Here is a 13130-nt window from a genome sequence, read left to right on the forward strand (position 1 = left end):
TTTCCAGAACAACCAGTCACCAAGCTCTAGACTGGGACCAAAAGGAACCTTTGAATTGGGATCCAAGAAGGCTTCTTTAACCTGTTGATGATAGGCTTGAGCATAAGATATTAGAGATTTACAGTAGCTGGTCTTAAAAGCATGAGACAACAAGGGACCAGCATAAGGCTGTATACTAAAAGACATTGGTCTGCTGGTGACTGTCACATGTGGAGTAAGTTTGTTTCCTAAAGGGGTAACTACTAATAGCAAGACCAAAGATAATACCTTAGGCCAGCAAAGTCTGGTAGTTTAGGCAAGTTTAGAAATTTTAAGTTTGAGAATCCCATTAGTTCTCTCAGCCTTGCCTGATGATTGAAGGTGATAGGGACAGTGTTAATTCTAAGAAGTTTACCAGGTTTTCTTTAAGCCTCATGTGATTTGTCCAGTGAAGTGGGGGCCTCCATCACTGGAGATTGTGGAAGGTATACCAGAAGTGGGAAATACACTTTCCGACAGTTTCTTTGCCACTGTGAGGGCATCAGCCTTGGAGCTTGGGAATGCTTCAACCCATCTGGAAAACACACATAAAATAACAACATATTGGTAATCCATACTAAGTGGCAATTGAATGAAGTCATCTGCAGATATTCCAAAGGTCCAGAAGGAGGAGGTCTGAGATCTCTTGGGACAAAAACAGTTATTCTCAGATTATGGACCTGACAGGTCAGACATTGCTGGTAGACTGTGTTTGCAATTTAATAAAAGTCTTCTTACCAATCTCTGTTCATAATTTATGTCATCTTAACTGCATTTTGGTGGGTAAAGGAATGCAAACACTAAAAAACTGGAGTTTGCCAGGGAGTCGGCAAGAACCAAGAGGCCATCTTGGGTTTCTCATAGCCTCAAACTGTTTGTTTAACTTACACAGCTATTGCTTACCCATGTTAATTTCTCTACTTCAGGAGCAAGTCCATCGGGATGGCAAAAGTCTGGCAGTGAGGGGCAGGTTTTGCAGAAGCCGAGTGGTTTTCTTCCACATGTGCCACAATCATCATAGATTATGTTACTGTTGCCTTAGCATGAAAGTCAGCTGGGGCATTTTTCTGATACTCAGGTTTAATCCTTTTAGTGTGAGCCTCTGTTTTAATGACAGCAATTTCAGAAGGGAAGGCAGTAACAGTAAGAAAATGGTTTACTTTTGCCAGTTTTGATTGGGGTCCCAGAGGATGTCATAAACCTTTTAAGATAATCAGAATTACAAGTGATTAATAAATATTACATGAGGACTTACCAGATTTCTAGGAATTTCATAATGAAATTCTTAGAACACACTTTGTAAAGAAGGCTTACTATTACTTCTTGTTTGACAATATTTTCTACGTAATTTAACATACCAAATAAACCTAATTAGTTTAACAGATCCCTTGAAATGTTCCAGGAGGTCCTTTGGAAAAATCCCAAAGTTTCTTCCAGGTCAAAAAGAACATTTATAATTTGATTTTGAGAAGTTTGGGGGTGGGGGGGAAGTCTTAAAGCCCTTGAGGAAATAGGATCACAGATCATTATGAAACTTAATACTTAATTATCTATTAGCAAAACTAGTAAAACTTAGCTTTTTTAATGTTGAGAAGACTCAGTATTCTTAAGTAATCAATGACCTGATAAAGACAGCAACCACAGGAAATTATTTTGATAAAACACAGTGTCTTTGCTTTGTAGGCAGATCACTTAAAGAAACTGCCACAGTCTGTTATCAAAAGTAGACTAAAAGTTAAAAAAAAAAAAAAGAAACCAAAACTCTAATTTTACACCAGCTTACTTTTGATACTAAAACTTACTTATTCCAGTCTTAGTCCTGACCACATACAAAATTCCTTTCCAAAGATTTCTTTTTCACAAACTTTCTACAACTTTTTTCCCCTCAAAAATATTATCTTCGTTTATCATACCTTCTTTTACCAAAAACACACATTTGCTTTCTTTGCATATGGAGATGTTTCCCTTATTTCTGCTGGCTTTAATTGCATATATTAATTAGAATTCTTAATGTTTAGAAACCTTAGTTCCTGGTAAAAACCTAGAAGGAATTATGAACTGTTAACACCAGTGGTCTTTAGATTTGCAAGTTTATGAATACATTTCATAATTTCTAGAAGCATATGCCTTTTTTCAATTTTCCAGTACACTAACACATCCAAATATCTTTTAGTTTCTCTGGAATAAGCCAAAAGTAGATAAACCTATGCTCAGTAATTAATATTTCAGTATTTTCTTATTTGGAAATGATGTAAATACTCAGCAGATCTCTATTACTTATTTTAACTTAGCAAAACTCTAAAGTTTCAAGTTACCAGCGATTTGGGAAGCTATTTTTAAGTGCATACACAATAAAATATAATTGTTGCTAAAAACTTTATTAACTCTTATTCCACTTAATCTGTTTAAATCATTTGTTCTCAACAGTTGTTTATTTTACCCATGAAAGCTTCATGAGACATTAGACAAAATCAGCCATCATTGTAAGTTATTTTTCTGCTGACAAATTAGGACAGAAATACATGAATTTAGCTAGTAAATTCAGGTAGAATAAAAGTTGTTTACCATATCGTCAATGTTGATAACTCTAAAGACATGCCTGTTTCCACTCAACCAATGAACTTAAACTTGCTTTAATTTACCAAAAATTATTCCAGAGTATGTGAACTTGAAAAACTTTTGGGATAGTTTCTGTTACATTTCTGAGAATTTTGTGAAGTCTAAATTTATATAAGTGCTTGTGTTTTGTTCTGTTTTTTGTTTTTTGTTTTTTAAGGCATATAAACAGAGCTCTTCTACAAATTAATTTTGGCAGTCCCATCTGGAGATAGAAAATACCACACATTTAAAACAAATGTATGAACACATATACCAACACCAATGGAAGCAAACAGAGACCTTATATCTTAGAGCTTTAAATTACTACCATGGGGGCGCCTGGGTGGCTCAATTGTTAAGCGTCTGCATTTGGCTCAGGTCATGATTCCAGGGTCTTGGGATCGAGCCCTGCATCGGGCTCTCTGTTCCGCGGGAAGCCTGTTCTCCCTCTCCCACTCCCCCTGCTTGTGTTCCCTCTCTTGCTGTGTCTCTCTCTCTCTCTGTCAAAAAAATAAATAAAAAATATCTTTAAAAAAATAAATTACTACCATAAATTAGGTATAATACAACAAAACTCACTGCTTATGAAAAATAGTTGGCTCCAAATTGTTTTTCTGATAGATGGAATAAGTTCAGATTATCTGCTTAGGGGCCTAAACCTTTTTCTAATACTTGTAGAGAAGAGTCTTAAGAATTATATCTGTTCTTAACAAGTCAAGTTCCAAATGACCTTTTTTCCCCTTTTGATAAGAATTACCTCCCTGAAGTTTACTTGTCAAAGAGATAGCCTAGATAAGAATTATGGAGAGGACTGTGGTACGACATGTATTATCTCAAAGGCACAGGGGAAAAAATGCCAGCTCTTCCTTTAACTTTTGTTCTCTTAAAGCCAGAATTAATAATACTTATAAGCCTATTGAGATAAATAGGGGAGGTTTTGGGTTTGGTAAAAAGTATTGATGGATTTTGAGTTGTTTCTCAGCCACATCTCTGGTCCTGTAAAGACTAGATTTGTAAAATAAGGACAACTATTTTTCAATTCCTCAAAGACTTGGGTTGCTGCCTAAATTATATCAATGGGCTAACACCTATGCACCTATGTTAGAGTGTTTTTCTTCCCCGCTGGGTAAGCATAAGGGAGAAGGCCTAAAAAAGTTCCTATCAGGCTCTCTATAATAGCTTCCAATTTGGCCAGATTTCTCATCATGAAGTTATTAAGTCCTTTCAAATATCTTGTCAGATTTCAACCTTGACAAAGTCAACTGTTTCTGGCAGTATTAAACAATCCCATGGACCTAAGAGGCATCTTCAAAGTATATGCAAAAGATGTTATCCTCACAAGATCTAGAGTTACTCCTAAACATAACCAAAAGAAAGAACAACTTGAATATCTCAGATGAGCAGATAGCCAAGCCTTAGGATATAAAACAAGACCAGCAAGAAAGAAAGACTTTTCTCTGGGAGAGAAAGGATCAATAACCAGTTGGTCAGGAGCTGGAAAGAAAGGGACAATGTGAAATTTTATTTCCCTCTCTCGACTGGGTTCCAGAGGTAATCTCCTTATAGAAATTTTCAGAATCCTCTCCCTGGGCTTAAGAAATTCCATGACTGGCCCTTAGTTTTGCCTTTGAGCAAGATGTGAAAGTTAGGGGAAGAGAATGGCCCATAGCCTCAGGTGGTCTTATTTTATAAGCTAACTGTTTAATAGTCTCTTTAGAGTAGAAAGGCAATTGAGACAGAGGGTTATTAGAATGGATACTCAGGGGCGCCTGGGTGGCTCAGTTGTTAAGCATCTGCCTTCGGCTCAGGTCATGATCCCAGGGTCCTGGGATCGAGCCCCGTGTCAGGCTCCCTGCTCTGCGGGAAGCCTGCTTCTCCCTCTCCCAGTCCCCCTGCTTGTGTTCCCTCTCTCACTGTGTCTCTCTCTGTCAAATAAATAAATAAAAATCTTTAAAAAAAAAAAAAAAAAGAAAAAAAGAATGGATACTCAAAAGGAGAGAGGGGAGCAGTAGAAATTATGTCAGTCTTATGCCTCAGTCTGTTACAGTCTTTTGTTTTAAATACCCTTTCTCTTTAATTTTTCTTTTTTTTTTTTTAAAAGATTTTATTTATTTATTTGAGAGAGAGAATGAGAGAGAGAGAGAGCATGAGAGGGGGGAGGGTCAGAGGGAGAAGCAGACTCCCTGCCGAGCAGGGAGCCCGATGCGGGACTCGATCCTGGGACTCCAGGATCACGACCTGAGCCGAAGGCAGTTGCTTAACCAACTGAGCCACCCATGCGCCCTAATTGTTCTTTTTTTTTTAAAAGATTTTATTTATTTATATTTTTTTTGACAGAGAACGAGCGAGAGAGGGAACACAAGCAGGGGAAGTGGGAGAGGGAGAAGCAGGCTTCCCACTGAGCAGGGAGCCCGATGCGGGGCTCGATCCCAGGACCCTGGGATCCTGACCTGAGCTGAAGGCAGATACCTAACGACTGAGCGACCCAGGTGCCCCTCTCTTCAATTTTTCATTAGCCTTTTGCAGTGAATCTTCAATGAAGGTTGGAATTTTGGAATTTTGAAACCTTTTAGAGGCTGCTTCATACTAATAAGTGCATATCCCATTCTTTTTATTTCATTTGGGAACACTTGCTTTCAAGTGCTTTTTTAAAATGTTTTATCTAATTGGAAATTTTCACGTAATGGCCATTATATTTCTAGGTTTTCTTCAGTAAGATTTTGCCATTTTACTAGCTATCTGAAATTTCTAGGACTGTAGTGTGTTGTTTCTCTCATTTGAATGGGGGCCCCCAAACGTGGGGCTATGGTAGCATAGAAGCTGGTGGCACTGGCAGTGAAAGGATTCACCCAAGGCAGAACAAAGGAGATAGAAGTTTATTGAATACACTGCAAGGGAGCGGTGGACAGGACAGCAAAGGAGAGCCTGTCTGCAATGAGGCAGTGGGTGGGGGCTGTTTTTAAAGGGGGAAGGAGAGGAGGTATGGGGATCTATGGAATTACCCCTTTTTTTGGTAACTGTGCCTGGTTGTAAATAGTCCATTGGTCAGTTAGGGCTTATGGATATTTTGAAGTTGGTCACCTGGTGGGCCTGTCTGTATTCAGCCTCGTGCCCACTGTGGGCCCTTTTGCCTTGTTTTACATTCCATTGCTCAAGGCTGTTGTCTAAAAGTGGCCTCTACATGTAATTCTTAGACATAAAATAAGCAGTTGTGTTGGAAGCTGGTATGCTCACCTCTTTAAATGTAAAGGATCCTATTTGTTTTAAATAGACCTTTGGGTATCTTGGAGCCAAACTAATACCTAAGAGGGACGTGTGGTGAGGTTGGGAATTGTGGGGTGTTTTACGGTGTACCTTGTTGCACAGAAATTTTCTTGCTGTTGGCGGGTAACCTAGTTCCATGACCAACTTACCCTATTACAGGAGTCTTCTTGAAGTGGCAGATGCTCTAAGAGCCTTAGCCTGCTTGCCCCATTTTTTGACCTCTGAGATCCCTCTTAGCAGTAGCCTGTATCTTTAAAAAACAAGACAGAAAAACATATGCACCTCACTAGATCATCAGTGACCAAGAAATGTTACTGTGTCCTTGCCAAGAGAAAGTCCTGGATGTACCACTAGTTTCCGTGGAACCTTGAACTGGGGAAGGGATAAACCAGCAAATCCCAAGGAATATGGAGTATGGACTAATTCCAAATAAAATGGAGAACCATAGCTGCCTCCAGCAGTTCCCAACATGGAATCTGGGGAAGGATTCCAAACAAATAGAGAATTGCAGACTAAACTGTCAGCAGTTTCCAATATGGAATCCAGGGACAGAACTAAGATTGTGGTTTTCCACCTGGGAAATTGTATTCTGAAAGGCTAGGGGCTTTAGCTCTGGGCAGACCCGTCTGCCAGCTCAGTTGGGCTTCAGGGTGACTGCCAGCTAAGCGAGCTCTGGGCAGAGCTATCTGCCAACTCGATCTGACCTGCCCTGTAAAGGAAAGTCAGATCAGGAGCTTGATACAAAGAGAGCAGAGCTCAGAGCTGAGAGGAAAATGGCGAGAAAGGTAATAAATTAAAAACAGTTCACAGTATTACACCTATGTTTCTCATCCCTGAATGCCACGGGAAGTTTGCTTCAGATCCTGAAGCTACCACAAAAAATTCAACTGAGTGAATTTTAGTTGGCTTTATTAATTGATCATGAATACAGCAGTATCTCACCTAGAATATAAGGGGATCTTCCTCAAACTTTTTACCAAAGCCTATAAGGCCCCACTTGATGAGGTCCTACTTCATTGACCTCACTCATGATCAAACCACACCATACATTTCCTTGGTTCTCTAGGAACCTCAGCTTGACTTTTATAACATATGACATATTTATGATCACATTATTTTTACTCTTAATTGATGAGTAGCAAGGGGAAGACTCTATGCTTTACATGGCAGTTCTTGTTATCACTGTAAACCTATGGAACGACAGAGTGTTGAATCACTTAAAGTATTTGACTTACGGCCATGTGGGTATTTAGGACACTCTTCCAGGAAATGGATATCAACACGATTAGTGATGGGGCCTGAAAATTCCCAACTGTACAAACATAGAAGAAATTCAAATTTGAAATACTTCAAAAAGTTCTTGTTTGCACAGTCTGTTTTTCAACTGGTTCCCTTTTCACCAGTGTTTGTACAGCTCCTGAAACTGTTGAGAAATGGAGTGTCTGTGGCTAACTTGGCAAGCTTCAGCCATCTCGATTTTCATCAAGCTACATAGAACCTTCCAGTTTCCTGTGAGCAAGCCCTCAGCCTGTCTATAAAAACTGCATGACAGAATTCATCTCCCTACAGAGTCTTAGTGGTTTCTTTTCATAGAAGCAAAGTTCGAAAATGAAAATGTTGTGTAAAATAAATCTCCTGTTAATGGAAATTCAAGCCAAGGTGTTCATAATGTTTGTTGTGTACATGTTTTATATGCTTGTTATAGTCGATTTACATGTTAATATAAATGTGTTTATCTTAACAAGCTGTTTCAGCTTTAATAACATAATAAAATAAAATACTCTTCTTTATGGCTTATGGTTGGCCAAGGCTGTTTCTAATGGGTTTTTGCGTAACATGACATGGAAAGACCTCAGTTATTAAACAATGAAGTTGGCTTTTTAAACACAATGGTTTTGATTCAGTTGGCCGCTGTTGATTGACCTTGTACTAACTGCATAAGTTTTTTTTTTAATTTGCATAAATTTTGATAGCCAGAATTACTTCATAAAAACAAGTAATGTAGACTTGGACAACAAATACTGTTCTCTATATTCATATTTATTTTATTACATGATCATTTAACTATACTACTCATGGAAAGAGAATATAAGAATATATTGAAAAGATGTCACATCAGAGTGATGACAAGAACTAGATGTTAAGGTTGAATGGTAGGAACCCCAGGATTACTTGTACACAGATTTTCCTCTTATACTATGAAGCTGGCCAAATGGAGTGGTTCAGATTGTGTTTCAAATTCTACTACTCATTGAGCTGCAGAGTTCTGAGTACTTTGTCATACTTATCTTCTTAACCACAATCTATGTCCCTTTATTTTCTCTGATTTTTAAGATTTCATTTAAGAAAAGGATTAAAGAACATTTGAAAAATGGTGCTTTAAGTAACAAGTGATAAATATGAGTTTTTTACTCTGTTGTGTCTAGTATGCTTGTCATAAATCAAGCACTGATTTTACTTTGGCTGGTTGTCAAGTGTTTGTGTTGGGGAGAGGAAGGGAGTGGTTATTAATATGATCACATGGTACTATAGTACTTTATATTATTTTTAACCATAAATAAATTTTGTTGGTGGGGAAACTTATTTTTCAGGTTGAAGCACTCAATAAGTTAAAAACTTTAAATAGTTTAATCAAACTGAATGCAATGAAGCTAAACAGAGCCAAAGGGAAGGAGGCCATGCATACTTGTTTAAAACAGAATGCTTACCGGGAAGCCCTCTCTGACCTGCAGTCGCCTCTGAATCCATGTGTTATCCTCTCAGAACTCTAGTAAGTGACCATCTTTGCTCTGCCCAGTGAATTTTCCATGAAAATAGCAATGCAGAAAGGGCTAGCTGTTAGCCCGCATAAGTACAATATGTTTACAGAAGGAAAATCTTAAATTTCTCCAAGGCTAATGTGTGCATTAGGATGTATGCCTATTAGCTAAATTTACCTGTGGGGTTCATGAAAGTTTTTACAAGTTATTTTCCTTTCAATTGTATGTGACTAAATTTGTTTTCTATATTACTGGGTTCTAGGAGTTAAAAATCCTATGTGTGCAAAATGTTGGCAACCATCAGAGATTATTTACTAATTTATTTTCCTATTTCAAAATGAAATCTTAAATTAATTTGGAAGATTATTTCTCACTTTTTTATTCCCTTCAAAAGTACTAATGGAAAAGTAATGATATGTATTCCCATATGTCATTATTCAAAATTGATCCCTCTTTAAGAAATCAAGAATGAACTCATAATATTCCTGATTTTAATCCAATGATATGATCTGGTTACATATAATAACGTAAGGAAGAATAAAGAAAGAAAAGGAGGAATTTTAAATGTAGGTAACGAGAAGGATGAATCTGGGTTTTCAATCTAGCCCATCTGGCATCACTACATGCCAGCCAAAGCTGTTGCCCTAGTTACTTTTTTACCAAGAGGATATGTTCTAGTTCTCACTTCCACAGACCTGAATGAAACAGGTGAGGGTTTTCCCCAGATCTAATATATCATGGCAAAATTATAGTCTTGCCATTTCTTTAAGTTGAAGTGGGCTAATTTTCCCCTTGCTTGATTTCAGTGTTGAAAAGTGTAAATACATGGATTCCAAAATGAAGCCTTTGTGGCTCGTGTACAACAACAAAGTGTTTGGTGAGGATTCAGTTGGAGTGATTTTTAAAAATGGTGATGGTATGTACTGAGGTTTTTTTTTTGTCTTCCTGCTTTTTCTTTAATACAGTTGCCATCTTACACAGTACCAGATTCCTTAGTATTTTTCATTTGTTGTCAGTTTGCTTTATCTGAAAGGTGATGTGTAAATGTTTAACAGATCCTAGCCAAGAGGTAGCTATCAATGATCATAAGGTTGAATTTGGCATGTCCTAAATCCCTTTTTTTTTCCTTTTAGAAAATAATGTTTACAGCTTACTTACATACATTGTTCTAATAAATCTTTCTTTTTTTTTCCCTACAAAATACAAAGTCTAATTCTTTGGTTTAGCTTGTGAAGTACAAGAGAATATTTTCAATAGTATATTCATATATTCTGTTTCAGGGATAACAATTTTGATATTGCTGTCATAGTTTTGTATTTTAATTAAAATATCTTACTGACTCATATTTTCGAAAGGAAATGCCTCTGAGGTGATTACACCAACCAGAAGGCAATTACGACAACCACCACTTGTTAGTTGTATGATTATAGACAAGTCGCGTAAAATTCACTGAGCTTCAGGTTCTTTGTGTCCATAAGGATTATAGTATTTGTATGTTGGGTTTATTAAAAGGCATTAAAGGAACATAAGTAAATGTGCTTTTATCTATTTTAAAATGAACTTGTAGTGTTTTGCTAGACATCTAACCACACTTGACCATATGAATGTCATTATGTGGAACTCAGTACTTTTACAGCTCTCTGTTAGCTGAAAATTATCCTTAGATGTGATAATAAATAAAATCAACTATTATAGTTCTGTAACCCATCATATAATTACTTAAATAATTTTTAAGTAATTATTTTTTTAAGAACTTCTGTGCATTGTTAAACAACCAGGAAAGAAAAAAATTAGCAGAGTGAATTGTATGGATTCTGTGTTACATAGTGTGTGTGTGTGTGTGTGTGTGTGTGTGTATAGCATTACTGTGTTATATAGTATTACAGCATCCATACAATTAGTATAGTAGCATACATGTGGTAAACAATGAAAAATACTGGGTTTTTTCTTAAGTAATCTCTACATCCAACATGGGGCTTGAACTCATGACCCTAAGATTAAGAGTCGCATGTTCTACCGACAGAGCCAGCCAGGTGCCCCAATTAAAAATACTGTTTAACTTAATTTAGTTAATAGTGTTATGGGCACATGCTAACCAATAAACCTAATATTTTTTTTAAGATTTTATTTACTAGAGAGAGAGAGCATGAGAGCAGGGTGAGGGGCAGAGGGAGAAGCAGACTCCCCACTGAGCAGGGAGCCCGATGCAGAACTTGATCCCAGGACCTTGGGATCATGACCTGACCCGAAGGCAGCCACTTAACCCACTGAGCCACCCAGGCGCCCCTAAACCCAATATTTAACAAAATAAATATGGTCAACATTAAAATTTTGGGAAAATATTAGCACAGTATTTGTCAGTGGTTTTAGTTAATTCTGGCTGAATTAGCTAATCTTGAATTAATGTTATGAGACAAAAATGGAAAGCATTTATAATAAAGCAGAATTTTCCTCCCTGTAGATTTACGACAAGATATGTTGACACTCCAAATGCTGCGCTTGATGGATTTACTTTGGAAAGAAGCTGGTCTGGATCTTCGGTGAGATTTCTAGTGAATTTATTTTTGTCTCATGTTGTATTCCTTCCACAGCAAAATTTTTAAAACTTCTTTTTTATTCCTTCCCTCCTATTATTATTAATTGTTGTTCATGGTTATATTTACATAGCATTTTACACTTCATGGTGTACTGTCAATATTTGTCTTATTGAAGCATCATCAGATGTAAGACTATATATGTACAGAGATTCTAGAAAGAAAGAAGAGGCTTGAACTTCCAGTAAAGCCTGGACAGACAGCAAGAGTCACACTCTATCTAACCTAAGGTTTTGAAGGTGCTCTCGTGGAGGATGCACTGGTTGGTGGTCATGGGAATGACAAAGCCAGAGGAGGGCCTGCCCATCTTCTTAGCCTGGTAACATTGATTCCTCTACCTCAGTGGTGCTTTTAGGGTTTTCAGCTTGTCACCATTATTAGCGGTAGACAGCAGAACAGCAGGTGTATGGCAGCAGAAAAAAAGAAAACATAATGGATTTTAAAAGTTTAATCATTATCAAATCTTCTAAGGTGAGGAGCAAATGAAGATAATTACAAACAAAATATTGGTTATATTTATATAACAATATAAGATTTGAATCTTATAAACCTAAAAAATTAAAAATCAAGCTTCAGACTGGGTATAATATTCATAATGAACAGGACAGAAGTCTATAATCCTAAATATTTAAAAAGCTTATAGAAAGAAATATGGAGAAAAGATGTGAAAAAGCTATTCATATAAGATACAAAATAAATACACTAATAATTACATGAACACAGTCAATTCCAGTATAGAAGTACAAATTATAAGAATAGTTGGATACCACTGATTTCCTAGCAAAGATTTTGTTAAATGATAAACTAGTCTAAGATACAGTTGAAGCAACAAAAACACAAATATTTTCATATACCTTTGTAAATTAATATAAACTCCCTGTATCAAGTTCTTTTTATATCCTCTATCCAGTATTTCCAGAATTTACTTTAAAATTAGAAATGTGGAGGGGCACCTGGGTGGTTCAGTTGGTTAAGTGTTTGAGTCTTGATTTCAGCTCAGGTCTTGATCTCAGGGTGGTGAGTTCAAGCCCTGCATTGGGCTCCACGCTGGGCTTGGAGCCTATTAAAAAAAATTTGAAAAGGGGACAAATTTATGCACAAAGGTGGTCATCTTTGCTTTTAAAAAAAATTAGATCACTGTGGTTAAGTGTCTGACTCTTGATTTCGGCTCAGGTCATGATTTCGGACCTGGGATAGAGCCCTGCGTCAGGCTCCCCACTCTGCAGGGAGTCTGCTTGTCTCCTTCTCCCTCTGCCCCTCCCCATGCCCTTCCCCCACCTCTCTCTCTCTCTCTCTCAAATAAATCTTTAAAAAAATAATTAACATACCCATATGACCAAGTATTTCAGGTATTTTAAATTACTGTTTATAGAGAATTGTTTAACAATTTGGAGAAAGTGCTTATCTTCAAATGTCAAAAAAAGGTGCAAAAGTGTTTTCATAGAATTATTTCAACTGTATTAAGAACTCACTGAAAAGTGACACACTAAAATGTTGACAGAAACTAAAATGGTAATAGACTTCATTTCTGGGTGATGTAATTAAAGGCAATTTCACCCTCTACTTCATGTACCCATTTCTTTCCTTTCTTTCCTCCTTTTTTTTTTTTTAACATTTTATTTTTAAGTAATTTCTACACCCAGTGTGGGGCTTGAACTCACAACCCTGAGATCAGTAGTGGCATGCTCTACTGACTGAGCTAGCCAGTCAGTACCTGTTCTGTAGTTTTCTTCAGTAGGCTTATATTCTTTTTTTAATCAAGGATTAAAAAACAGTAAGCATGTTTCATGATAGTAATATAGGTCCGTACAGTTTTAAACTTTTTTTCTATGCTAGTTGATAGTTTTACCTTTTCAACTCTTTTACCTAATTCTTTATATTTTATTTTTCTAAATTG

General features: G+C 36.9%; 1 protein-coding gene across 10 annotated transcripts in view; it reads left to right on the forward strand.

Annotated features, from left to right (window-relative positions):
- Positions 1 to 13130, forward strand: part of PIK3CB (phosphatidylinositol-4,5-bisphosphate 3-kinase catalytic subunit beta) — a 201273-nt gene that overhangs the window by 165757 nt on the left and 22386 nt on the right. For all 10 annotated transcript variants that reach the window (XM_045903676.3, XM_064587213.1, XM_064587230.1 and 7 more), the window contains 3 exons: positions 8472 to 8650; positions 9446 to 9555; positions 11101 to 11179. In XM_045903676.3, the coding sequence (XP_045759632.1) occupies positions 8472 to 8650; positions 9446 to 9555; positions 11101 to 11179 (368 nt within the window). The remainder of the gene's footprint in view (positions 1 to 8471; positions 8651 to 9445; positions 9556 to 11100; positions 11180 to 13130) is intronic.

Source organism: Mirounga angustirostris, unplaced genomic scaffold, assembly GCF_029215605.1.
Source record: "Mirounga angustirostris isolate CCGP_5_RB_7025 unplaced genomic scaffold, mMirAng1.0.hap1 SCAF_1, whole genome shotgun sequence".
NCBI lineage: Eukaryota > Metazoa > Chordata > Mammalia > Carnivora > Phocidae > Mirounga > Mirounga angustirostris.